The following is a 27,452-nucleotide window of genomic DNA, read 5'->3' as shown; positions in this document are numbered from 1 at the left end:
AAGCCTTCAGAAATCCTATCCTCTTCCACAAGAGCATTTTCCATGATTAAACAGCCAGAGACTTAGAGTTTGAAGAGTTTAGGAAACCACTGAAAAATCCCCAAAGCTTTGTTGAAGGGAGTAGATCACCTATGTCCTTTCCTTGAAAACAAAGCTAAGACACGGTCCCCAAGGAACTTGGTATCTTCAGTTCTTAGGCCCATAATTGCTCTGTTTATGATAGAATCACAATTTTTAAAATCCTCTTTCAGTAAGTGCAAAGAGTATTTTGTGACAAATACCTCTTGGGTTGTAAGGTCGAATTATCTCGCATGTTGTTTCTGTATCCAAGCTGAGTGCAATCCATCAGAATGATGGTTTTATTCATCTGGGGGAGCAGGAAGAAGGATGTAACCCAAATTGAGTTTTCTAGCTATGAGTAGCAAAGCAGACCCAGTGAAGCGAGCTCTGTGTTCAACTGCTTGCTACTGCTGACAAATGTAATGATGCGCCAAAAACAAACATAGTCATCCAGCAAGTATTCATAGCAAGAATTCAAAAATTCAGAGCCTGAATTTTTGAATTTTTTTCAAATGACAAGGGATGCAATGGGAATTAATTGGGATCGCAGTTTCTCTGGCCTTTCTTCCCCTGTGAATGGGAACCAGAATTTCCAACAAGGCTAAACAGAAAGGTCTTAACATACATAAACCAGCACCTAAACCTGAAGTTTGTTCTGTGACAAGAGTGAATGATCTCTGCAAATGTAATGATATGACTAGTTAGGAGCAGTTCTGGCCCATCCAAAGGATGAAATAATGTCTGGAGAATGTATTGCTTTAAGACAGAAGTAGTAAAGTGACACTTAAAATTTTAAAAATAAATTCTTCTGCATGATCTGTTTTGTTTTTTTTAGTGGTGTGATGTGGCAGCTTTTGGTCAAAGCTGAAGGTCACCAGACCACAAACCCTTCATGGTTCTGCACCATATAAAGCATACTACAACAGAAAATAAAGCTATCAAAACACAAGTGATCAGCAAGATGCAGTAAGGCATAAATATCTATACAATATTAGGTTCCTTAAAAAGCAAAGTGAGATCTCTTTTCTGTTTCATTGTGACAGCAAAAGGGAATAGCTGCTTTCCTAGAAACAATTTAATGACTGGTGTGACTCTTGGATTGGGCGCATGACACAGGAGAAGGGTGTAGGAGTGAATGTTTGGATCAGGTTAAGCATCTTTCTAGCTTGTTACTATTGCCTGGGCTAGGTATTTTATTATCTAAGTATAGGGAAATTATATTTCTCCAGATATACCCTCTCAGCTTCTGGCTGGCTGCCTCACAGGTACATTCTGTCTGGCAGCAGAGTCAGTTTAGTGTTTAATAGCTGTTGGTGGGAGTTTTTATCCATAGAATTTGCTGAATTGTTCTTGAAAGATAAGCAAGCTTTTGTCATAAAGAGAACAATTAAACTGCATGCTGTGTGGGAAAACCACCTCCTTTTGTTGTTTTTCAAAGTGCTGTCTGATAATTCTTGTATTATGAGAAGTGATGCAGGATTGCTGTCTATTCAGTTTGTCAACGCTTCTTGTAAATTTTTGTAGACTTTAATCAAATTCTTTCCCCGCTGAATCTTCCTAGTCTGTTCAAATGCTTTGCATACAGAAAACATTTTACAGCTCTTACTATCCTTTTCATTCCTGGTCCTTTTCCAGCTCTAGATGGAGATGTAGAAAAATTATACCATGTTGTAATGAGATTTTCTTTCTCCCCCTTTTTTTTCTCATCTCAGCTTCTGAAATTCTATCTGCTACTGAGTACTAAATCACTATCTGCATAGAACTGATGTGCATAATTTCATTATAGCTTTCCTGTCTCTCTAAGATGCAGTAGCCTGCCCAGTGCTGAGAGAAAGGGATTTCCTCCCTGCATTATTTTGCATTTACCAGCATGAATTTCATTTACCATTTTATCCCCCCCATTCCTCAGTGAGTGATGGATCCTGATAGAATGATTTCTGGTTGAAGGCAAGGAAGTGTTCTCCAAGCTGTGGATGCTTTGAGGAGGGAGTCAGCTCTGTGTAAGGGAAACTGTGTCTTGGGATTTATTGTAGTTTTGAGGAATTGGAACTCTTAAATTCTCTGAAATAAATTTGGTCAAGAAATTCTGTTAAGCCTGTGCAGTTCTTTGCCTTCTGGCACACTCTTTGAAGGACTGAATGGGCAAAGCTTGACAGAGTAACAATGGGAATGTGGAAGCCCTACTTGATTAGTTTTCAGCATCAAGGGCAGCAGTGGGAGAGGAAAAGAGACCTGGAATCACAAAAACAAAAGAGATAGAGGTTGGTCTTCACTGGAAGTCCCTTAACTTAGACACAGCATCTTGATGGCTGGATGACAGCAGTGGTAGATGATCCACTGAGAGCAGAGACATTGATACCTGCATGCACTCTGATCATCAGAGCTCTGTAGATTTTTGGCTTTTCTCAGGTGACAGCACTAAAGCTCTTTTCCACTATGGCATTGTGCTGTGTTTCTTGTACAGATTTATAGTTTCTGTGACAGAAATGGCTCTTGGTTTTGCTCCCTGTGCAGTGTTTTGTTTAGCAATAGGAGTTGGACTCTTTGGTGGTGAGAGAAGAGACCTGCAACATGATCAGATTCCCAGTGTTTATTCAGATTGCTTTAAAACTATGTGTTCTCAGGGATGCAGTTCCTCATATAAAGGATTCTTAAGATGTGTCTCCTCACCAAACAAGAAGAAAATCCCCTGAGGTTGTCAAATCTTCCTTCCCCTCTAAAGTATAAGTTTTATCCATGTGGAAACTAGCCTTGTTTTCAATGAGCCACCAGATGTTTAGGGATTTTCCCTCCTAGTGTCTTTACCTGTCCTCTAGCCAAGGTAATCAGCACATCTTTGGGAAGGCAAGTTGCAGTAAGTGTTGTGGCAAAAGAATTTGGTTTGTTGTGGAGTCACAGAGTACACTTAGACAAAGTACTTATGAAGACTGCTGTCTAGATAATAGTCCTCAGGTGAGTTTGTCTCAAGGAGACAGCAATCACTGAACATTATAAACGACAGTGACTGAGATCGGATAGTGCAGGAAATTGAGTTGCTTTTGCAATAGTCCTTTGTTGTAGCATATTTGTGGTCGCCTGAACAGTCTAAGGTGCCTCCATTTGCAAATGTGGTATTAATGTTGTTTTTATTCTTAGGGAATTTACCTTTCTTTGCTTTACTCTGTGAATTCTAGTTCCTTCTAGAGCTGTTCAGACTCATGTGTAGTCATGCTATTTCTTTTAGGTTAAGACTTAAGCTTTACTAGCATTAACCTTTTATATCACCAAAATATCTATGCTTTTCCTTTATTTGCCTTCTTTGCTGGGAAAGTAATCCAAAGAATACATTTCTTTAATGGGTACCATAAAGGTATTCTGAGTTTCCAACAGCTTTATACATAACCTTGTGCTGTCTTAAGATACAGGGAATACATGGAGTCATTTATCTCTCCAGGTTTTTTCCCTCTCATTCTCTTTTTATGTATTGATCGGTTCATTTCAGTCAGTATCTAAGTTCTACCTTCTTTTGTGCTGTAGGAGCATTCATGCTCTGCTTATACAGGTTATTCCAACAGGTGTATGAGAGAAACACCTCTGCTCCGTGTCTTAAGGCACAGACTGCTGAGTGCTTGAATTTTTGAGATCTGTTCTCTTACCATGTTAATATTGCCCTTGGACCCTGGGGTAGCAATTTGATATATGCAGGAATGGCCTGGCTAATGAGCAACCAGTTAATCTCAGTGATGGGTAATTCCTCCTCCATTATGTCCTGCACCTCTCTCAGTTCATTTACTGAAGCATTTTATTCTATATTCTGCTGTGGCAAAAGCAAAGAGCTCTTGCACCTCAGTTTAACTTCTTTCTGTGAAGTGCTTTTTCCTTAAGTTTGGAGGTCATTATTTGGCTAACTATGCTGACTTGGGTATGCCAAAAACAAATGTAATAGCAGCCTGTTTAATTTCAGGCTGATAGTCTTGCTTATCTTCTCCTAAAACCTTGTACTTAACTCTGAAGCAGAATACTTTCGAATTAATTCTCCTACTGACATGGTTCTCAGTGATGTGTTATGCAAGCTCTGGTTCTTACGTGCTCTTATTAAGTGAAGTAATCTTGTAGTCCCTGCATCTGTCCTTCACATGGCAGGAAGTTGTGCTCTCAGTTTGCCAGAGCTCCACGGGCAACTTTCAGCGTCAGATATTTTTTGAATGTAACAGTCTGGGTTCTTTGCAGCTTGCATAGTTGCTGTCCTCTGGGTATAGTTAGGTTTTCGTCACTTGGCACATCCTCATTTCCTCAAGAAAGTTCAAGGCTGCATCTTCCAGTGGTCTTCCTGTGTTTCCCTGGTCTCATGTCAGTGCAGTATTCCTTATTTCTTTCTAATGATGAGGCCAACCCATAGTTGGCCCTCTCTGTCACATTTGACTAAAAGACAATCAACTGCTGCCAGAAATAAGGTTTCCTAAAGCTGTCTCACCATGTGCTGGTGCCCAGTGCTGGTAGCTAAGATGTGACTCTTAGGACTTGGTGTATTCAAGCACAATTGAGTTCTCTTCGCCTTGGAGTAAGCAGCACCTTCTTTGTCTTCCAAATGAAGATGTTCATATTGATTTGCATGTGGAAAGCCCCTCTCCACTGAACTCAGTATAGATACACATCTGTGTGCTGTAGGAAGTTTCTAAAGATAGGTGAGAGGTGTCCCAGGAATGTCTGAATATCTGCCTGGGGAGTTTTGCTTAGGGACCCTTAACTCACCCCTTTTCTACGAGGGGTCTTGTCCTGGTGTAGTTTTGGTGTGGTTTGGTTAGCTTTGTTTCTCTTCCTAGAATACCATTCTGTGCTTGATTTTGGAAGTGAAGCATGGGGCACAGCAGTCTGTCCCCCAGAGCTGGGCCCTTCACAGGGCTGTGCCTAGAGATGGGAAACAAGAGTGACCACGTGTGACCCATCCGTCAGCAAGGGCCAGTTGGCAGCTCCTGATTTAGATAATGTGAGCTTATCCAGAAGTCTTATTTCCACCGTACCTCTCTTATTAGTGTCAATTATTGGATCAATACTCAGCCCACCCTTTTGATGAAGTTGGTCTTGGAGAAGGAAAGAAAATGAGACAGCAGAGTTCTACTGCCAGAATACTTGAGCCTTGTGTATTCACTGCTGCCTAACAATAGCAAGGCTGACATTTCAAATAAGGCCCTTCACAGGTACGTGAAGCATTGTTTAACTAGTAATTTGTTACATATACTAATAGTTTGTTTCTTTATTTTAAGTTTCTTAAAATCTGTAACTTGTTGCAGTTGATTGGTCATGGTCGTTTAACCTTTGGATTCTCTGGAGATGAGAGACTAGGCAGAGGGGATATTTTGGTAAAAATCACACAAGGATGTGTGCCCGTTGTGTGGTACCAATTGAACAGATGTGGGCTAAAACAAAGCAGACATCAGTTGTTTGGATCTGAGACTCTGGGCAGCAAAACTGGCACTGTTCCAAGTGCTCAAGGAATTTTTTCCAAGGCATTTGTAAAGTGATTTAAAACTTTTCTCAATTATGAAGTATTATATGATGATTACTATGGAAATCATAATAAAAATACCACCCTTCCTCCTGTTTTCAGTTACGTTCTTCCTTAGCTACATTGAGTCTTCATGTAATTGTAACAGGCTTTGAATTTTCATTCTGTATGACTGGTTTTAATTTCAAAGTGCATTTAGGGCAGAAGACTCTTTTTAACTGTGACAAAAATACCTGCCCCATACCTGGTAGTCTAGTTACCAGTAGTAAGTGCTAATATTTTTTAACTAAATATGTTTTCCTAAACATGTGAAAGAAAAGCTTTTTTATTACTCAAAGGCAGATACTTGTTCAATTGTACTCCAGCCTGTGTTTTGCATAAATTTGCTTCCTGTGTGCATCATCCTTTTTAATTCTGCACCCTTATCGTTGCTAAGCAGCTTTCTCAGTTGTTGATCCATCTTCCCACTCCTCATTTTTATTAATATCTCATCTTTTATTAGAGTCTTGCTTCCATTTATATAGTGTGCCATGATTCAGCATAGTTAATAAGGGATTTTTACTGAAAGGCAGTAAAAGGGCTTTTGGATTAGCTTTTAAAACATATTGTAGTAGGTTTGAAAATGAGATTTGTTACACTTAATGTCTTGAGACAATGTAGCTTAATCCATGCAGATTGCAGAAAATCCTGCTATAAAGTGGAGAATATATACAATATTTAAAGTTTTCACTGAACATGAAGTGGGTATTGTGATAATGAAAATTATTGCTTTCCTGATGGTTCAGGACTGCACAAGGTTGTGACTCATCTATTTTTTCTAAACCTGCCCCTTCTTCAAATACACAAAAAATCTAGAAAACAAGTGAGCTTAATCTGTTCTTATGAGAATTTCTCAAAAAAAACCAAACCCAAACCTGTTATGTCATAGCTCAGATATATAATATATATGCCATTAATAATAATGTTTCATATTTATCACATATATTGTATAGATGTCACCTATTTTATTTGCCATGAATGATTGTATAATATGATTTTTGTAATCATATTGTCATAAGATGTCATGGTTCACATGTCATATGATATGATGTTATATGTGTCATGTGATATCAAATCCTATGTATTGTGTCACATTTATCACATGTATCAAATCCTTTTCAATCAGTTTTTCCCAAACAACTGAGGACAGGTAAAGCAGAAAAGTCTAAAATCCCATTTCTATTTTAGTGGGAAGTACAATGCAGAAAGAAACTTTCAAAAGGCAAGTTTTCTGTAATTCACTTAAACCCAGCAATATTTCAAAATCTTTGGAATCAGCTTCTGTTCCCAAGTGTTGCTCCCATGAAGTAGTCTGTCTTTGTCCAATACAGAATTCTTCTGGTTTGACCAAAAGGACAGTGATAACTTTGCAAAGTCCGAAGGGTGAAAGTCAAGCTGCTGTACACAAGGAGTCTTTTTATTAGGGTACTCTGAATTTACCTGACAGTTTTTAAAACCCTTTAGAAATACTTCCAAGAAAAAAGAATATCCAAGAACATTTCTTGTTGCTTAAGATGAATGCCTGAAAATACATTATCTGGAAACACTACAGAAATCTTCTAGTAATGAAGGAAATCACTTTGGCATCACTTGTTCTCCTGAAGTGAAACTTGTGTTTAAGCACAAGTCATACTGTTTGAAATTATTGACAGAGTAATTTTTATATTTAAAAATCTTCACCTTAGAAGAGTGAGACATCAAAGAGGTCCAAGTCCATTAAGAGAAGGAGGATCTTTGATTTTATTTTTTTTTTTCTGGCTCTTACTCTGCAAAGAACAGAGGGGATTGCATTGATGCTCAGGGATTGCAGTCCTGTGCCAGAGCTGTGCTTGTCCAGGGGAGGAGGATGTGCCTGCAGTGGCATGTCAGCACTCTGGTGGTTATTAAAAAAAAATGTATTGCACTGATTAGCACACTTTAGACCCAAATTGTTGGTTGCTTTTGGAGTGCTGAGCAGCTGGATAGAATTTTTAACAGGTGCATGGCTGAAAAATAAAGTACCACTCCAGGCTATTGGGTGCTGTCTGCAGACTGGGCTTAAATATATGAAAATTACCTGTATGCACATGTTCAAATTGAATCATGTTTGTAACAATGAATAAATAGTAATGTTTACCTCAGTAGCTATTTTTTGTCGTAAAACTGCTGATTTTCCTGATGAAAAGCTGCTCTCTTTAATTATTGGATTACCTTTTCCCAGTAAGAAGGCTCTGAAGGATTTAAATACTCTTTTTTTAGTTATGTTAGGGGTAACTTTTGAGTAAATTAAGTTTCTCATAGTACTGAGTCAGTGGGAGAATAAACATATTTATCTTCATGCGAATGAGCAATCTGAGCCATATGTTTGCATGGTAGAACGATATGAACTATACAGAATGTACAAAGAGTTTTTCTTTTCAATAACAAATTTTATTAAAAGCAAAAAAAAGCTTTAGTCTTGCTTTTAGTGGAGAAAATTGGTGACATTAATATATATATAGTGCAATATAAATACTTAATGTTTGTGATTATTTCTTCCCCTTTGGGCACAACAAACCTCTCCAGAACGCTTTTCATGCTCCAAATACAAAAGCAAATTGAAGTACAATGCTGTTGCTTTCCTGACTGGAGAAAAGCTGGATAATCTAGAGGCTGGTTGTGAGACCAAAATGGAATCTTCCACTAAAGTGTTCCTGGTGGTGCTCCATTGGAGTAGCCTCAGAGAGCCACTGATGTGCTCCTGGTTGGAGAAAGGCTGAACTCAGTTGGCTCTTTTTCCATCTCTAAGACAAGCAACAAAATAACCACTTTACTCAGGTTAGCTGAGGTAGGCACCACCTTCAAGCACTGGTGCGTTCTGAAACCTCTCCTGTGGGAGATCTCCCTTTTTAATAGCAATATTTGCTTTCAAAAACAGACTGATCCCTCTTTCCCACAGAAGTTTGAAAATGTCTATGGGTGGTCAGACCAATAGGACTGCCCTGAATTTTTAAAATTACTGTTTTGTTTGCAGATGCTTTGTTTGTCCTTTACATGGATATTCTCCTGAACTGACTGCCTTACACAGCTGTAATTGAGACGGTTCAATTGAAGCTGCTTGTTTCTAGTTAATTGGGCTGATATCCCCACAGTTCTCTTCTTAAGGGCATCTCTTTGTCTTGTATTTCAGGCATTTAGCAGCCAGTCAGAGACCTTCAGAAGTCAATATATTGCTATCAGTTGTGTGGTCGCTTTTACCTGTCTGGATGCCAGGCACCCATCAAAGCCTCTCTATCACTGCCTCTCTTAGTTGGACAGAGGAGGGGAAAGGCTCTGGAGGTCAGGTAGGGTCAGGGAGGGATCCCTCCCCCATCACTGTCATGGGAAAACGAGATCCTACTTGGGGAAATGGATTGAATTTATTAACAAAGATAATGAGAAGTAAAACCAATATTGAAAAAGCCTGCCCCTCCACCACTCCTCCCTTCCCAGGATTAATCCTGATTCTCTCACTCCTCCCCTCCCAGCAGCACAGGGAGGTGAGAAAGGGGATTAAGGGCAGTTCATCACATTTCGCCCCACTCTTCTCTGTATACCCAATTACAGCTGTGCATGAACTTTTTTTTTTGTTCTTAAATCCATTATTCCCTATGTGTCACCGTGTCACCACCTTCTCTGCTAGGCTTGACCTTTACCAGTGGCAGGTCTGTCCTGGAGCCTGGGCTGGCATTGGCTCTGCTGGACATGGGGGATTCTTCTGGGAGCTTCTCACTGAAGCCACCCCTGTAGCCCTCCCTCCACCACCAGAACCTTGCCAGGCAAACCCAGTATCTGTATGGTGGATGCTCACCAAGCTGCTCTGTCACTCCTCAGCTGGACAGAGTAGAGAAAATGTGATGGAAAACAAGGAAGATGAGATAAAGCAGTTTATTAAAGCAAAAGCCAAGATTGGATTTGCACAAGCAAAGGAAAATGTCCAAACATTTTATTCTCTACTTCTCATCAGTAAGCAACATCCAAGGGAAGCAGGGTTCCAGTGTGGCTCTGGAAGGCAAACATAGTAAATAATCAATGCTCCCCCTTCCTCCTCCTTTTCTTAGGTTTTGTCTGAATCAATGTCACATGATCTGGAGTATCCCTTTGGTCAGTTTGGGTCACTGGCCTGGCTGTGTCCCCTAGTGGGACCTTGCCCACCCCCAGCCCATGGCTGGGGAAATGTTAGATGCTATGCCAGCCTTGCCCAGCAGCATCAACCATGTCACCTTTGTTATAAATTGAGCCGACAATTTGCCAAGTAAAACCAATTGAGAATTTATTGATTACAGCAGGCAAGGCAATAAGCAAATCAGCGCTGGGCGACAGGGGAGTCTCCGCTCCGCCACTGTCACGCTCTTCTGATTTTCCGTGGAGTTCTTATACAGTCCTTCTTCCGGATTGATGTGTAGTACTCTGCGTATTCTTCTTTTGTGTTTAGGTGGTCATAGTCCACCTCCCGGGGTCTGAAGATGAAGGTTGGTAATTTTCCTTTGTCTGATTCCTGGAATTTTTAGGCTCAATCTGCTGAGTTCCTGGAATCCTAGGTTTACTGAGCGGATAAGCTGATGCTGTGTTATCAATCATAGCAAACCCCCCACCCATATTAACATTTTACTAAACAGATAAACAAATGTTTCTGAGACCTATTGTCTTTTGGTTTCACCTTCCTTATCCTTTAAAGTCTGGAAATTTACTTAAACAAACTAGAGGTGGTGCAGCAGTCTTACTGGAATAACTTTGTCAGTTTTGATGAACAAACTTAAAGTTTTAACCCATTTCAACCTTTAATTGTATTATTTGTCTTCATTCCTAGCCAATTTTCCTTTCTGCTTGCTTTAAGAAACAATGCCTTCTGGATTTCTTCATGACTTACTTCATCCGTGTCACGGTTTGACGCTGGTGCAATGCCAGTGCTCCCATGAAAATATATGCTCCTTGGTGCCTGCTGTGAGATGTGACCAGGAATAGAGCAAAGCCGGCTCCAGCTTAGGAATAAAGAAGAAAAACTTTATTAACCTACAACTATATATAAAAAGAAACACACACAGATCTCAGAATGAAAACCTTCCAAAACCATTCCTCCTCCCCCCACCAAATTTCCAAAACATCCGCCTCTCAGATCATCAACTCTCAGTCCATCACAAGCCTTTAGATAATCAATTCTCAGTTCATCAAGGAGAGAGGAGTCCCTCTTGTGCCATAGGCTTCCCCTGGAAACACAGTTGAGACCTCTTGTGTTTCCATGTCACACGTGGCACCGCCCAGAGATCATTTGCCATCGTGACATCTTCCTTCCATGCCCAGTGCTCTCACCACTGCGCATGGACCAGAGCTGCTTCTAGGATTCCCCTTTCAAGGATGCTTTGCCCAGTTCCAAAAAAAGCACAGTCTCTCACTTTCGGGACACCAGTACCCCCCCAGATTCACCCCCTGGGGCCGAGGGGTCTTGAGAACAGAGATCTTCTCCTCCTTCCCTAAAGACGGAGGGCACCAGCACCCTCCTCACCCATCGCCTCTGTTCACGCACTCCTTCACATCACATCACTGCACTCTCTTGGCTCCAAGCCATTGCCTCCCCCTAAATGCAGTCTCTGTGTCACAGGAAAAATGGTTCTGTCCATGGCTATACAAGAAAAGTCCAGCCAAAGGCCACTCCATCACCTCCGCCCACCCAAGATTCTTCTCAACTTCTCTCATGACCCATTTCCTCTTATCTCATCTTTATCTCTCTTCTCATTCAACTCCAGGAGGATCCTCATTTATAAGGTTTCCATCATCCAAGAAAAGGGTTAAAAATCTCAGGCTCTGCCTGTCCAGAACTCCCATGCTGCCCTGCTGGGCACCTTCTCACCGCAACCCCCCTTCTCCTCCTTGGCCGGGCCGTGCTATCAGATTTCAAGGTGGCACAGGCACCGTCACTCTCTCTCCCCTGCGGGAGTGTGGCTGCCCGATGTCTCTCGGTGCTCCTTCACCCTTCCATCCTGCCGGGGCCTTCACCTCCCCTCTCTGCCCCAGGCCTGGCCTACCTCACCCGCCCGTGGCTTCCCCTCCCCGCCCAGCCCGCAGCCGGCAGGGCAGCTCTGACCTCTTTCACCAAGGGAACCCAAGAGAGCTTCCCCTGGGAGTGCTCTGCTTTTAACCCCCTGTGTTCTCAAAGGTGTATCCATGTCCTCAGTGGCCACACCAGGTGCCAGTATTCAAATCTGAGCACCTATTGGTTTGACCACAGCATCCCAAAAAAACTCAATTCCTTTTCAAACCAGGACAATATGTTTGAAGATTCCAGGTGTTTTCATGCTAGAGAAACAAATGCGCTCACTCTTTAATATGCAGCAGGGATTCTTAGCATACTGTGATGTTTCAGCTCTGGTTGCCACCTCTTGACTTCCCTGAGGAAAGTTGCCACTTCTCCACATGAATCTTGCCCTCCTCTCTAAGCACATTTTACATCCCTCTTCATTTGAAGAGCCCATTTTTGACAAGGAAGGAGTTTGGAAGGCAGGCACAGTGCAGATGCCAAGCCTGGTTATGAGTCTTGCTGGAAGGGGTGATGTGGAAGTTGGTGCCCACGATGTTGCAGTTTCAAGCTAAAGGCCTGATTAACTGAGAAGTGCTTCCCCAAGTGTGATTTTCCTTGAATTCTTTTTTAATCAGTGCTGTGCTTCAAGGTGAGTTTTCTTCTTAGACTGAGAGATATTTCTGTAATTTAGAACGGCCTTCCCAATTATTGTTAATTACCTTGTCATACAAGGAAGATGATTAATTGCATTACTTGATTTGGAAATTCATTGTTCAAAATGGCCTTCAGAAGTTGCTATGCTTAGAGCTTACAAGAATGATGAAATTGCAGGTTTGCCCTATGGTTTGGCATTTTCAGGAAAAAGAGGGTATGTCAGAGAAGCATCGTGTGAGATTTCCTAGCTAGAAATATATCAGGTTAAGAACAAGGCCTCCTTTTAATTGAATTCCTTACCCACTGGATGTGTTTCCAGTTGATAAGGTTTCTGACCTAGTGCGATGTTCCTTCTCAAAGAAAATACTGTTTTTTAACTATGTGTAAATATCAGTCTAATGTAAAATATTTCCTTACTTCTTCAAATTAATTGATGTTTCAATATTTCATTTTCTAAGTGCTTCTTTGAAATAAGGATTATGATCCAAGCTTGCTTTCCTTATCAAAGACTATTGAGTTTCTCCCATATTTCTCACAGGACGAGTGACACAGAACTTGTCCCAAAGAGGGAGGATACTGAGAAATGAAACTCTTTTGGGAAGTGGGCTGCAAAAGTAGTGATACAGTGAGGGCAAATCAGCCCTTTTGTAAAGCAAGAATAAGAGAATGTTAATCTGGTAGCATTTCGTATTTATTTACAGCTGATCAATAGAAGTCATTGAAGTAAAAGATGTCCATGCTTTTGAGAGCTCTGGAGAAAAGCAGACATTTATATAAGCAATGAAATAATTTATTGCTATGATAATTGCATGAAGATTTTTCAGGAATCAATTTTTCTTTCATAACATTTTTAGCCTCGTTAGGGGAATATAGAAGAAATTTATATCTAAGACAAATTTAGTATGTATCCAGAAGTTTGTTTGACTTGAGGTTACACTTAGGATCTACAGTAGCTCCAGCAGCTGAGGCACTGACTCCTCAGGAGCCCTTGGAAAAGCCTCTTTTGCCAGTGTTATGGTTCCTGAAACAGGACAGTAATCCTAGATGGTGATTACATGATAGAAATTTTACAAAACCATGCTGTAGTCTGTGCCTACCCTTTTAACTGATGAAGCCCAGATATTAAAACATGAGGATTCTTGGATAAATAGTTTACCCAATATAAGGATTTGTTTGAAGAGGAAAAAAAATAGGACGAGTAGAAAAGAGAGTGACATATGACCTTTGCTGAAATGCCACAAACCACAGCAATATGTTTAGAAGTGTAGAAGACAGTTGATTACCAAGGAAGCTGAGGAATGGACTGCTGACTTTGATTTTTAGTAAAATAATAATTCAGAAAAAAATTCAAAAACAGAAAGGGGTTTTCAGATCTGATAATTTCTATTCAGTAGTTTTGCTGGAGGGAATAAATAATGATTTAAGCAGCTGAAAGAAGTAGAAAATGAGAAGGAATAGAATCAGGTTATCTGGCTACCATTCCCTGACTTGGACAACTCTGTTTCCCATTATTCTGTCATTTAGCTTCTGTCTCATTTATATGAGCTAGAAATTAAATATTTCTATAATTTGCTTCTTAAAATAATAACTGTCTTTCCCCCAGAGTTGTTCAGCGATGTCTCTGTGAGTTGTCATTCCAAGTAAAATAAGGAAGGCAGTTCTCAATCTTTTCTCTATCAGGCCTCTTTATGTGGGGAGTTCTGGTTTGTTACCTGTAACTGAAATGGGTTAATTTTAAGTATAAAAAGCCTCTCTGCTCTTCACAGACTCCATTAGATACAGTTCAGTTATATTGAAGGTCTAAGGATTCCACCATTCAATATATTTTGGATGTATTTTGCTGTGCCAAGACACAAAATGGATTGTCTGGGCTGTGTGACTCCGTCCATACTGATAAGTGTATTACAAAGTGGGCATCAAAGGCCTTATGGTTGGTGAAAAGAAAATGATTGCAGAATGAGCATCTGTGGCAGCTGCCAAAAGGATGAGATTTTTATTAGACAAGAAGTATTGCTACCATAAGCATAACAGTTTGGGAACAGACCTTGAAAATGCCTTGAGATACCAGCATTAAAATTAAATTCTGCTCATAAAATTTGCAAGCGTTGGTACTCCCTGCCTTGGAGCCTGTAATTCCAGCTTTTGTTGTTGTTGTTGTTTTGGGGTTTTTTTAATATGTTTTATGATCAGCTTTCTGTGTCCCCTATTTAAGGGAAATAGCTAAAACTATCTGTGTTATATGGTTATAAAATTGCTGCTTACCAAATGTAACTAATTTCATGTTGCTAAAATACCCTAAAGAATGGGTCATTAGGAGAATGTGAGAAACTGTTCCCTTTATGAGAAAGGACTTTTTCATGTCAACTTTTATGAGACAATGTATGAAATGTAGTATTATTGCAGAGGAAAAGCAGTTGTTCAGCTAAAATTTCCAGAAACAAAGCATCTGATTTTTAAAATACTTCTTGTTGTTTAAAAGTCTATATTCTGATTTTGCATCTTTGCATAATTTTGAGCTGTTTTTCACTATCTGAATGTGGAAATTAGGTGTGATCCTTCAAAGATACCTACACTTGTTATCAGCAAGGATGGTTTAAAGTGATCTTGGTATCCCTGTATCCTTTCATCACAATCTTTCATTAAGTTGAGGTGTGTATTTAATTATACAGAGGCTTAATTAAATTTTCAGTTCTTTGGGTCAGAGGCTTTGTAAGTGCATCTCAAAGATGCAGTGGCTAGCATCTGGTTCCTATCAGAAAGTTGTATTCAACCTGTGACCACCACATTTCAGTTTTACCAGTCCAGAAGCCATCACTGCACATGACTTGAGAGTTGACCATTACTAAATTGGGTGCAGGAGAATTCCTAAACCATGCTCTCTTCTGTACATAAACTTAATGAAAATCTTTTAAACATCAAGTGACTTTGTATTCTCATAGGTGAAGTTCTATTTTCCTACCCTGATTGTTTTCCACATGGCTTTTTAAATCAGTGTTTCCTGTTTAAAGCATTAGGTCTACAAACTTGATGTACAGTCCTCAAGTCTGTTGTATTCCTCCTTTATGACTGTGAGTGCTATGAACATCAACATCCTTTCTGCAAACTAGAAATAGTGCTGCCCCTCCACTTGTCTTTTTTTTTTTTTTCATTTGTTTGGACTCCAAAATATCTGTGAGAAGGAACAGAATACATGACTGCAATATTGCTTACTGGCAAATAGCTTTGCTGGGTTGAATGCTGTACTTTTATCCTTACTTACCAAATATTTGGATTTGAGTGGTTCTCTTGGTCTCTAAGGAAAGTGGGAAACGCACGTCACTTTTCACTTTCAGAAGAACCATTTCAGAAAGTTCTGGCAAACTGTTCTCTGTGCACCTATTAATGGGAAATGTTTCAGATGGAGGCCACTTTTAGGGATGGAGCTGTTTGGAGCCAAAATGTGATGTTGATTGTAGTAGCTGGAACACCCTGGATTATGTTCTGTGTGAGGGATGGAAACCTGCCCACTGAGATAAATATTAAACAACTGTGGCTTCGTCCTGCAGCTGATGCTTCTGGTACTTTCCATTTTGCTCAGCTGCACTGGGCTCAGTGAGGAGAGGCGTGTTTGACGCTTGATCCATGGGAGGCCAAGAATCTCTGTGGAATTCTGTACAAGCCTTTGGATGCAGTTCCTCTTGCACCCACCTCTGTGCACAGCATAAAATTTGAAGACACCCCAAGCTAGGCATAAAATAAGCAGTTTTAACATCTTGTAAAACAGAGGGTGTGAAACAAAGCTTGGGGCCATGTGATATCACCACCAGCAGCAGAGCTTTGTTTTACCTGGTTTTTCAGTTCCAAAAATTGCACGCTCTACAAAAGAAGAAAAGGATAAATTGTTGAAAGCCACTTTTCTGTTGCTCTGCATGCTTTATCTGCTTCTGCTTGGCAACCTCCACACCTGCTGTTCTGACCACTAAAAATTGTCCTTTCTTTTGTCCTGCAGGTATTTCTGCTTAAGAGGAGAGGACAAAGGATTCACTAGCATTTTCCTTGGTTTCTGTGCCTTGTTACTTTCAAAATTAAGCTTTTGTTAACAATCCAGTGTTCTTGGGGTTGAAAATTCAGGGGTTTTAATTAGAATAGCTGTGAGCTAGGACGGTTGCAGTAGTACAGCCATGTACTGCCCTTTAAACCAGCTTTTTAAGGTATTTATGTGTGCAGCAGTGAAAAATGGCATTTTCTCCTGCAGTGTGAGGCTGGTTGTTCAGTCAGAATGAGGCAAAAGAACAGGTGAAAAGGAAGTTACTCCCACCTTCTATTGTGCATTTTTTTTTCTTTCCTACAGTCCTTGGTTAAGGCTCCCACACAGTTTCCTTTTTCCTTAGCTGGAGTCTGCTTTAGGAACAACCTTCATTTGTGATGTTACTGAGAAATGTTTCAGTATGTGAAACATTTGCAGATGTTTTAAGAGGGGAGGCGAATTCTTTTGAACTTGCTGATGCTTGTGGATCCCTTTCATCCTGATTCTCTGATTTCCCAGTTTACTCCAGTGGATGTTTTTCATCATTTTCTTTAACAACAGGGTGAGGAAGCTTTGACCAAAATGTTTGCAGGAATTCAGAGTTATTTTCTTCTTAAAGGACTAGTATCAGGCTTAAAAAAAAAAAAAAAAAAAAGACCTGCCTTTTGCACATTGAGGTGTTATCCTTAGAAAAGTTGGAATAATGCTATCAAAATACTTGTAGTGCAGATCCAGGTAGGTCAGACAAGCTACACTTTGTGTTGGTATGATTAAATGATCCTCATTGGGGGGGGGGGGGGAATGGGGTTTTTTACATTTTGAAATGTTTAATTAGATTGTAAAGGAATGGAGTAATAATTTGTATTTGTAAAAGGAAACATTCTTTCTAAAGCTGATGGAAAGAGGAAAAAGTCTTTATGAGAATTTTGATTTCCTTTGTATTGGCTATGAAAAAATGAATGCTTTTCTGAGTTGACTTCAATTTTTGTTTAACTTGCTGCTCCTATTTTTTCACTTTTGAACAAAATAACATTTGAAAATGTCTACAGACCCAGAGTGACAGAAGGTTAGAAACCCATCTGATTAAATACAGATGTTGATAATTGTTGTTGAAGAATGTGAGAATTAAATAAAATTTAGATGTCCCAGACTTTGCACTGGAAGGTTTTTTTTTCAGAAGAGGCCATTTTGAAAGGAATATGTGTCAAAATATGTTCCCAGAGAGACTGTAGGTAGTTTTGCTTTCTGTGTATATACAGCTGAGAGCATATTGGGAAAACCAAAAATGTGCTCACATTTTTCACTAGATAAACTGCTGATATATTACATTTTTCTCAAATGGATATTAAAAATACACAAGCCAGGTTTACTGCCCTTTTTACAGGTATACACATTCACAAGTTTTAGAGCTATACTCTGAAGCAGATTGAGGGATTACATCTGGGAGTTTTATAAAACCTGGCTGTTATAAAACCTCTAATTTTACTATAAAAACTCATTTCATTTCTTTGTAACATCCTTAGAATTACTTGGACAAACTGTTTCACATAAACTAGTAGAAATTGTATTATTAATTTAAAACATGGTAATATTTTAAATTAAAGCACATTTGCTTTGGTTCTGTACTGATAGTAACTCAAAAGGCCCGAGCAGAAGTTTCCCTAGAGAAGAGCCTTGCATTTCTTTAAAAACTGAAATTTGATTAACAGTAGAGATTAGAGATTTGTAATCATTAAAAAATGTATCCTATCCCTTTCTTAAACTCTCTTAGAATATTATTACACAACTGTGTATACTTCCTTATCATTCCTGACACATGGGAGATCAAGACCATTCATAATTTTAGGGTGAAAATTCAGTTTTCTCAGATTGCTTTGTTTCATGCATAGTTTGGTTGTTTCACCCTGGCAGATGTATGAATTCATTAGCAAAGCACTCAGTTGAGTTCCCAAGATTGTAGATCAGCTGACTCAGTAGTCCAGGTGTACATCTGAAATGAGTTATTTCACTAAAAATAAGGGTTCTGGATGACTACAGCAAACCTTTATCAGCTGCCTATGCTCAGGCTAATAAAATACATGCAAATGAGAAAATATAAATATTTTATTTCTCAGTGGCTTCAGAGCATTAGGGAAGGTTGCAGCTCTTGGCTGCAGAATGAATCCTGCTTAATGACAAGTGAGAAAGTTGCCACTAACTTGTAGCTGAAGTTAGTTGTCAGTAAATCATCACAACTGCAGCTGTTATTTTTACAAAGCTGACTGTCTCCAAAAAGTCATTTAGGTATTTTTCCCCAAAATGAGGTCTAATGTATACAGTGTAAGGCCAGTTGTAGAGCAGACAACAGTCTAAGATTTTATGACCTTTATCAGAAATAAATCTAGGAAATTAAATATTTATTCTACCACATGCAAGTATGTAATGAATCACTTATTTGCACTACATCTACATTATGGTATTGTCTTTAATATCTTTATATCTGCTATGGAGACAGTTTAGAATTTGGCTGTGAATAGAGTTTGTGCTCTGTTGTGGAACTTTCTCATTAGTTAAATTTTGTGATTATAAGGTCTGAATGCACCACTGACTCTCTAAAATTAATACTCTTGTAATAAAGGGACCTTTTAACTTCTGTATCAGACTCTACTGTGGGAACTGCTAAAACCCTATTCCAACTTGGATGTTTATGGTGTGGCTGTGGGACAGTTCCCAATGACCAACTAAATGTGTTAGTGAAAAGGGGAAAAAGAAAGGTAAAAGGAGAGGAATGAATGGCTATGACAGATGACACTTGTGGCACGTGCAGGTTTCTTGGCCCCATCCTGTTAATAACAGCTTGAAGTTCACAAGTTGGCCTTCAGGCTGTACTTCAGGGCTTTATTTTTTGGGATTCATGAATGTTTTCTCTTCATAACTGTTTGGAGAACAGCTGTGGAAAATAGTAAACATGGGAGGGTGGAATAAAACAGAGCAGTCTATATTTTCAATTATAAAATTCATAAAATAAAGAGGAAGAATTTTGTGGCCTAGGTGGTGTAATATACATTTGCTCACCTTTAGCAGTACTAAAGCTCTGACTGCAAAGGCTTTGTCTGCAGCTGGGTAGAGACTCACACGTGCTTAACTTCCAGCATTTGTGTAGTGAGATGTTTTTAGGGAAGAGGCACTGAGTAATGTTAGTGCTGCATCACAATCCAGAAGGTTTTCTACCCGCAGCTCCTTTTCATAGGTTGTTTCAAGTAAGGCAACTGTCAATTGAAACCTAGTATCTGTTTTTCATAAACATGTTGTTGAGGTTGCTGCAGTGTGAAACCACATGTTTTCTTAATAATCAGAAATCCTTCATGCCACTTATATTGCATCCTTTGTAATAAGCCTGTAATTTCATTGCAATGGCATTCATGAGCACATACTGGATGCATTTTTAAGCCCTCTTTAATGTGAGAAGTGAGCAGAGCCAGACTAGGAGTTAGGTTTGGATCACAGCCTTTTCTTTTCCTTCTAATTTTAAACAGCTTTCTCAACCACTGTCATGCTCTGGTCGTGTTACTCATCCCCTTACTGCTGCCACAGTGCACCAGCATTGTCTCTCATGTAGTCCTGATGCATTTTTACCCATGTGGTTTTGTCTGAGTGCAGGTGTGCCTCTCTTCATTTCAGAGGGATTTACCTGTGTGCCCTTGCAGTCACTGAGAATTAGCAGAAGCTCCGTGGCTTTCTGCACTTTGGTAATGCTGTGTTTTTATTTCTCCTGGAAGAGCTGGCAGCTCTTAGGATGTTTGTTAGGACTTTCAGGGCACTAAGAAAATACAAAACCACTGAATAAAAAAGGATGCTGAAGTTACTTGCACAACCTTGCTATAAAGGATAGAAGCAGATCAAAGAGAGGGCATAGAAGGTATAACAAGGGTGTTTCTAAAAGAAAGATTGCAAGAGGTGTAAGCTGTTAGCCTAAGAAAAGGCTGAGTGAAGATATGATGGCATTTCTTGTATGTATTAACTAAAAGATTGATGCAAAGAGGTGAAACCAGTGTGTCTGTAGGTAAATAATTTTCCAGCTCCACGAGACATAAGGCTTAAAGCAAAGCAAAGGGGCTGCAAATTTGGTATAGGGAAACCTTTCTAGGGTAGAGAAACTCTCTAGGGAATTGACTGAGAAGGTTAGAAAACCACTGGTGGTAGGAATCCTGTGAACTTCTGCTAAGAATGGTTTAGATGGTCTTAATCCTATGGCAGGAAAAAGGAATTAAATGATCTCCTGAATTGCCCTATTTTCTGTTCTAGGCAGAGAGAAAACTTGTGAGGCAGTGCTGATGTGTTTAATAAATTCTCTTGCTCTAGCTCCTTTTGTTCTTCCTAATAACGAAAAAAATGCAAAATGTGCATTGTTTTTCAGACATCTCTTCTAAACATAACTTTCCTTCAAAGTCAGGGGAAAATAATTCCTTCATCAGAATCTTCCCTCATGAAATGGTTGTTTCTCTTGGCAGCTTTTCTTTGCAGTGATTCACTGATTCCCTTCAAGAAAAGACAGCTAGATAAAACTATGAGGATAACCAAAGCAGTGTAGGTAGGAACAGAGTGAGAGCTAAAATGTCACAGGGAAGTAAAATCTGGCATAATGAGCTCATGCATTTCTATGGTCCCCTTGATCATAACATTACAGCACCTTTCCTTTGAGTGGTGCTGTCTTTGGATCATGCATGGCTGCATTTTCTGCAAGGGAAAACAAGATTCTGGACAGAATCCTTATTCATGAGAAGATAGCAAAAATCATGAGTGAGGACCATTTATTCTGTTCCAGATTAGATCTGTGTCATGGTTTAACCCCAGCCTGCAACTAACTGCCATGCAGCTGCTTGCATAGTAATAATAATAATAATAGTAAAAAATAGTGAGAGAGGGGAACAAGGATAAGAGGTGGACAAACAGTGAAAAAAGGCCTCTAAAATGTGATTCTTCAGACACTTCTTTAGTCTGCTTTCTGGGGTAGCTGAAATTGTGATTGCCAGCAGAAGGGAGGAGGTGGTGTGAGGATATGAATCTTAAAGGAGGAGGAAAAGGATGGGCATCATCCTTACCTCCACAGTGACCACAATAAGCTTGGAATGGTGCATTAAAAATGAAAACTGATGCATTAGACCACCCTTCTATTTGCTCATTTGCTGTACTAAAAGGAAAACAATCGCATAGCCTCCAAACCCTCAAATTCTACTCAAAAAAAAAATAAAAAAAAGAGACTACAACTAAATCTTCCTTTCCTCCATCCTTCAGATGTAATGCTCTTGCTTTAAAATGCCATCAGTCTTTAATTAATAACAATAATAAATAATAATTTATTTATCTAGACCACTGCTAATTACCATGTTTGTGCCCTCCCTATTCTGTGGCCTGACATCAGGAAATACTGTGTATTACTTAAGCTCTTCCTTACAGAACATCACCTGTTGTCCTGCACATCTCTTCCAGTGGCTGAGTGGATCTCTAATACCTCAGAGATGTCATTGTGATACTGCTCAAATATGATGGCTTTAGCCGGACAGCAGCATGTAAGAAATTCAAAATAGTCAAGGAATTAACAGTTACTTGTATTTCTGTCCTCCAAAAATGGTCTTGTTCTGTGTAATGATCACTGAAGCAATAAAATTATTGCTTATTAAGTTATAAAATTGGAGCATTTCACTACCACCACAAAAATTTACCTAGATGTATGTATTCACTGACACAGATTCTGTCACTCTGCTGGCTCTTGATATGCATCTCTATCTAGTCCCCCTCTCTGATCCTCCCAGCTGATACTCTATAAAATACAACCATTGCATGAGTTGGATTAAAATGCCATATTCATTGTTGCCCATTCTGTTGGATATAATTGAATAAATTTTCCCTCCCTAAAAAGCTTTTAGATTTGTACCCGCAGTGCTGTTTAAGAGATTAGCAGTGAGGCTGTACTCAGTTACTAACAGGATTGTACTTTCCAAGACATGCACCTGATTTCCAGACTGAGTTATTCTTCCACAACTGATAAGAAGCTTGTTTTCATCATTCTTACTGCCTGCTCAAGTTGCATGATATTTTACAGGTGCCTCCTACATTATAACTATCTTTAAACTACTTTAGTCAAGAGCCCTGAAAGAAATAAAATTAACTTTGCCAAAATCGCATAGTGATTGTGTTACTTATATTTATCTCCCTAATTAATTGTTAATTGGAATGCATGTTAACCATGCCATTAATTTTGTCTGGATCGACATCACACTCACAAGCTTTTGATTACTTGAATTATCTCATTTACTTCTAAAAATCTTCTTACATTTCTACAGGTCCTCTGAAACTTGCCACTGTTTTCCAACAAACTGAAAAAATTATATATGTGTCCGCCAGCCAGCTCTGCTGAAATAACTACGTACAAATTACATAGAAATGCAAATATCAAATTGCAAACCTAAGTATCAACTCATTAATGTCATCCTGAATTATTCTTGATATGGAAATATTTAATAGGCTCAGCTATACCAAACATCTTTGTCATCTGAGATACACAACAGGAGTGCTTATTGATCTCTTTTTAATTAGCTGTTAAGAAGGCCAAGATTTCCCTTATTAATGCATCACTACCAGCATTCCTGCAGCTTTGGTTTACTCAGGAAAATATCAAATTCCTTTTATTCCTATCAATACTGGCAATAGCTTCTTCTTTGTAGCTGTTTTTCATGAGTAAATGCCTACGTTCTCAACCTCTGGTTTGTATTCATTATTATTCTTTTTTTTAAAAAACAATTCCAACTTTAAGTCTGCTTAGTTTTCTAATTAATGTGATATTCCCTCTGGAAAAGGAGGGAGGCATTTTTCAGTATTCATGAGAAATACTCTTACTTAACATTCCTAGTTTATTGCACTTTTATTTTCTTTTCATAGTGTTAAAGCTTCAAATTGTTTTCCTCTGGAGGAAGTGGCTTATTTTAAAGCTAGAAATACAGTGGTTTGGGTGTTAATCATGCTTGCAGCAAACAGTGTAAACTGGTGTGATTTCCTGTACAGAAGTGTAGATATATTATACATAAAATATATATATTTTTGAAATATTTTTTACTTAATGTTTTTAAGGTGTTTTTTAATAGTCTGATGTACTTCTTTATTTTGTTTGTAGTTGGTGTGTGATAGGGGATATAGTATACTTATTTAATGTCGTGTTCCCTAGCCCAGGTGTCGATAAGGTTGTTTTTGAAATGAGTTCTGTTGTTTGATTTACTCTTTTTAGGGGTACTATGTTTCTAAAGGACTTATGTTTCAAGGCCTACAATGGTGTTTCTGCCCAGTTTTGAACTGAAACCACCACAAGAAGTTACACCGATTTTTAGATTTGTGATCCATATGCTAAGATAGCTCTTGGTGAATCTGCTTGTGCCACACACAGCACTTTGTGTTAGTGAGGAATCTTTTGCCTCCCAACACTTCGTAGGTAGCACAATGTTTCCCCTCTGGTGCCCACATCTGTTACTCAGAATTCAGTTGCTCGTGGTGTGTTAATTTTCACCCCCTCCCCCTTTTGTTACGAGCAGGTGCAATTGTTTGGAGATTTTAATTTGATTCAGTAGGTTGGAGCAGACACCAACTAGTAAACCATGTAGTATTTATAGAATACAGCATATTCATATACAGCTTATTTTATAGGCACTTGGCAAAATGTGTCTCTTGAGGTGTCAGGAGCAGTGTAATTTTTACAGAAATTGCCATTCCCTTTCTTTTTTCCCCAGGCTGCTCCACTGTAAACACCTGAGAACACTTTTAGCAGCGCAGGAGTTGGATTCCCTACACCAGGTTGAGCAGCACCCCCTGGGCCATCCTGTCTGTGGCCCCAGTGCACACAGGGTTCATGCACAAAGGCAGAACTGACCTCTGCTGTTGTGTCCTGATGCCTGTGTGAGTCCAGGATGCTGGAAACCTCTGAGACGCAGAGTTAGTTGAATTTATCAGTGATGGCAATGACAGGTGCCACCAGTCCTCCTGGTGGTGACACCTGGGACAGTCCCTGCTGCAGCTGCTGTTGCTGAATCAAGGTGAAGAGGAGTTTGGGCTCACCCTGTCTGGGAAACACCAACGAGGGCTGCCAGTCAGATCAAACTGCATCACTTCTCACTCCCTGTCCTAGGAAAACAATAAATAATAATCCCATGAAAGGCTCTGATGCTAATGAAAAGACATTTTTTGAAGTGTTTCCAACCATCTCAGTTGCTGACCCACTTTCTGAGCGACTGCACCCTCTAATGGGGTAAAACACATTGACTTTCAAAGCAGTCAGCTTATTTTTCTATTGTTTCTTCCTTTCTGGCCCTTACACATATAATACAGCCTGTTCTGTGACAGTAAAAAAAACAGAGTTCTGCTGGATGTAGATTACAGGGGACATATGAATATTCAGTATAAACTTCATATGATTCATCTCTACTCTGGGTTAATGAAAAGTATGTAAACAGCTGTATATCTCCATTGTGAGATGAGAAAGGAATTTTAATCATAGAAAGGAAAATTGATTTCCCTTTAAAAAAGTGTAAAAAAAATTTCAGAAAAAAAAATTGATTTTTTTTCCCTAATGTGCGAAGCCATGTCATTTTACCAAAGCTATGTGGGGAAGTGAACATTTGAACAATGAAAGGAGATGAAACAGGCATTTATTCATGATGTTGCATCTTGTCCAACAGATAATTCTCTAATGGACCAATGAAAGCCAACGATGACAAGTTGTGGTCAACAGTCCTTGAATGTGCTGATGGTTCTGCTTTCATTACTCTTGTCAGCAGGTAACTTTTGTAATTTATCTTTTACCGATGTGTGCCACAGCAAAAAAATAATTGCAATTTAATACAGGGTTTCTACAAAATAAACAAGACTAAATAATTGTTAATTGTCTAAAAAATCAGTCATAGAATCATAGAATGGTTAGGGCTGGAAGGGACCTTCAAGATCATCTAGGTCCAACATAAATGAAGCCTCTTTGTATTTAAGAACTGGAAACTGGAATTTGAAATGGAATTGAAAATTCACTGGAAGAACAAAGCAGACTGAAAAGTTGAAATAGTAGCTTTATTTCTTTGGATATGCTACTTTTTCAGCTCACCTAAAAGAAAAGAATAATTTCTATACCACCATAAAACACATCCATTTTGCTAAATAACCATCCACTGGAAGCAGAGCAAATCAGGTTCCAGGTATGTGTTTTTCTATGTGCACACCAGAGAATGTGAACTACCTGAAGGATTGAACTTGGAATCTGTGTCATTTTCCTGAATCTGAAGAATTGACTGGACCAGAGATGTTTCTCCTGATGCTTGGTAGTTCTGCTCTAGATGTTTGCAATTAGCACACAGAAAGGGTTTGTGTGGAAATGTGCTGTTAGACTGAGAATTAGTGGAGTGCTCTGATTATTATCTGTATTTGTTCATCAGAAGTAATTTATGGCTTTAGGGTTTTTTTGTAATTGTGAGTGAATATTTAAAATAAAATTTTCAAAGGTTGTCAGTCCAAATAGATTTGACCTTACATGTTTTTAGTTCAATATCTTTTGTCCTCCACTCTTGAGGCAGTTTTTAATACAAAAAGATGTTTTTTTTCAATCACTGCTTCTTATTCTCTTGTAGTACATCACATCCCCAACCACCAGAGTTAAAATTTTACCAGGCACCATGTTTCCTAAAGTATCCTTGTGCTCCAGTCAAAATTGTTACTACTGAGTCTGTGTCTTTAACATTCATAAAATATTAATACTCATATCCTCACCAGTCAGTTCAGGCGTGTGTTTTGTTGACCACAGTCTCATTGCTTGTTTGCAGTGTTCAAGTTGATTCTTGCTAATGATAGTTTATTATTCAGCTCTGACACAGTTGTTTTGCTAACAATGTTACAAGATTATCAATTAGAGCACTCCCCTACTCATCTTAAATCATTGTTTTCCTTTAGAGCCCTTCCCCTGGAATCCCCATGTATGGAACTTCCTAAATGTGGAACTGTCCTGCTCCTCTGATGGACTGGGATCAGGCACAGGGCCTGGAGCTGCTTCTTTGTCTTCCCCTAGCCTAAAGAAATTTCAAAAATCTACCTCCCTGGTGTAGCAATGAACTTGGTTATCAAGAAGTCTTCAATGAAGTGATCCAACAGGGATCAAACATCACAAAACTGTTCCAGCTGCTCCAGGCTCTTCTGACAATTTTTAAGTTTTTACACCTTTGCCACTCTTTATAGGGGACTTCTGCTAGAGCTGTCCTGAGATCCCACTCCTCCCACCCATCTCCTCAAGCTGATACAAATTCCTGTGTTGGAGTTGAGTGAGACACTGTGGTTGCACTGTGCAATGCACTATGCAAATACCTGTATTCAGCCACTGGTGTATTCCCTCAAACCCTTGTTCCCTCAAGGCAATGTTTTTATTTGAAACCAATTACACACAGCTTTTACTTCTTACATAATTTATCTATTATCCTTGATAACTATTGGCTTTGTAAATGTGTTTCTTATAATTTTGTTGCTCCTTGGATTATTGGTGTTTTATTATCTCATGTCCTATATTAGCATGTAGAGTCCAGGCTTAATTTGAAATCATCACAAGTCTTTCGTGACAGCCAAACTGCTCCTGCCTTGTGGAATTTTGCCCCTGTGATCTGTAGGAAGGGATTTAGGTCATTGGTAACTCACAACACATTTTACAGGAGGAAATTTATTATTATTTTTCAGCCAGCCAGTGTAATTTTTTTTTGTCCAAGACAGATCAGTTTCCATAAAGGAAAACTACTGTCTTTATGCAGTGAATGATAGGGAGTGTGACGGAGAAAGGATACTACTCTCACTGGAATATAAACCTCATTTTTAACCTGAGCTGAAATGAAAATCTAATGGCAAGATTCCCTTTGAGTGCCCTAGATTTACAGACTTCCATCTGTAAGATACTGCTTCACTTCCAGGTCTTTGGTATACTAAGATTAACAATCTCAGTAATCAGTTTCTGGGTTGAGAATACTGAAACTTGAGGTATTGTATTTCAGTGCCAGCAAGATCACAGTGATGTTTCAGGCGTGGTGAGCACTCACTGGTTTTACTGGGCACACAAGGAATGCATAATAAAGGGAGGAGCACCATGCAGTCATGCTGGAAGGATGACTTTCTGACCACTAACTCTTAGATTGGCTTTGCAAATCTAAACC

General features: G+C 39.2%; 1 protein-coding gene across 4 annotated transcripts in view; it reads left to right on the top strand.

The window, feature by feature from the left end:
• The window catches only part of SHISAL1 (shisa like 1), a 73,635-nt gene that overhangs the window by 9,822 nt on the left and 36,361 nt on the right, over nucleotides 1-27,452 (top strand). For all 4 annotated transcript variants that reach the window (XM_054282130.1, XM_054282128.1, XM_054282127.1 and 1 more), the window contains exon 2: nucleotides 24,960-25,058. In XM_054282130.1, the coding sequence (XP_054138105.1) occupies nucleotides 24,992-25,058 (67 nt within the window). In that variant the 5' untranslated portion in view covers nucleotides 24,960-24,991. The remainder of the gene's footprint in view (nucleotides 1-24,959; nucleotides 25,059-27,452) is intronic.

This window comes from Melozone crissalis, unplaced genomic scaffold (assembly GCF_028551555.1).
Source record: "Melozone crissalis strain CALT ecotype California unplaced genomic scaffold, PUWL_Pcris_2 ptg000033l_1, whole genome shotgun sequence".
NCBI classification, from domain to species: Eukaryota; Metazoa; Chordata; class Aves; order Passeriformes; family Passerellidae; genus Melozone; species Melozone crissalis.
This window is presented reverse-complemented; position numbering and strand designations above follow the sequence as displayed.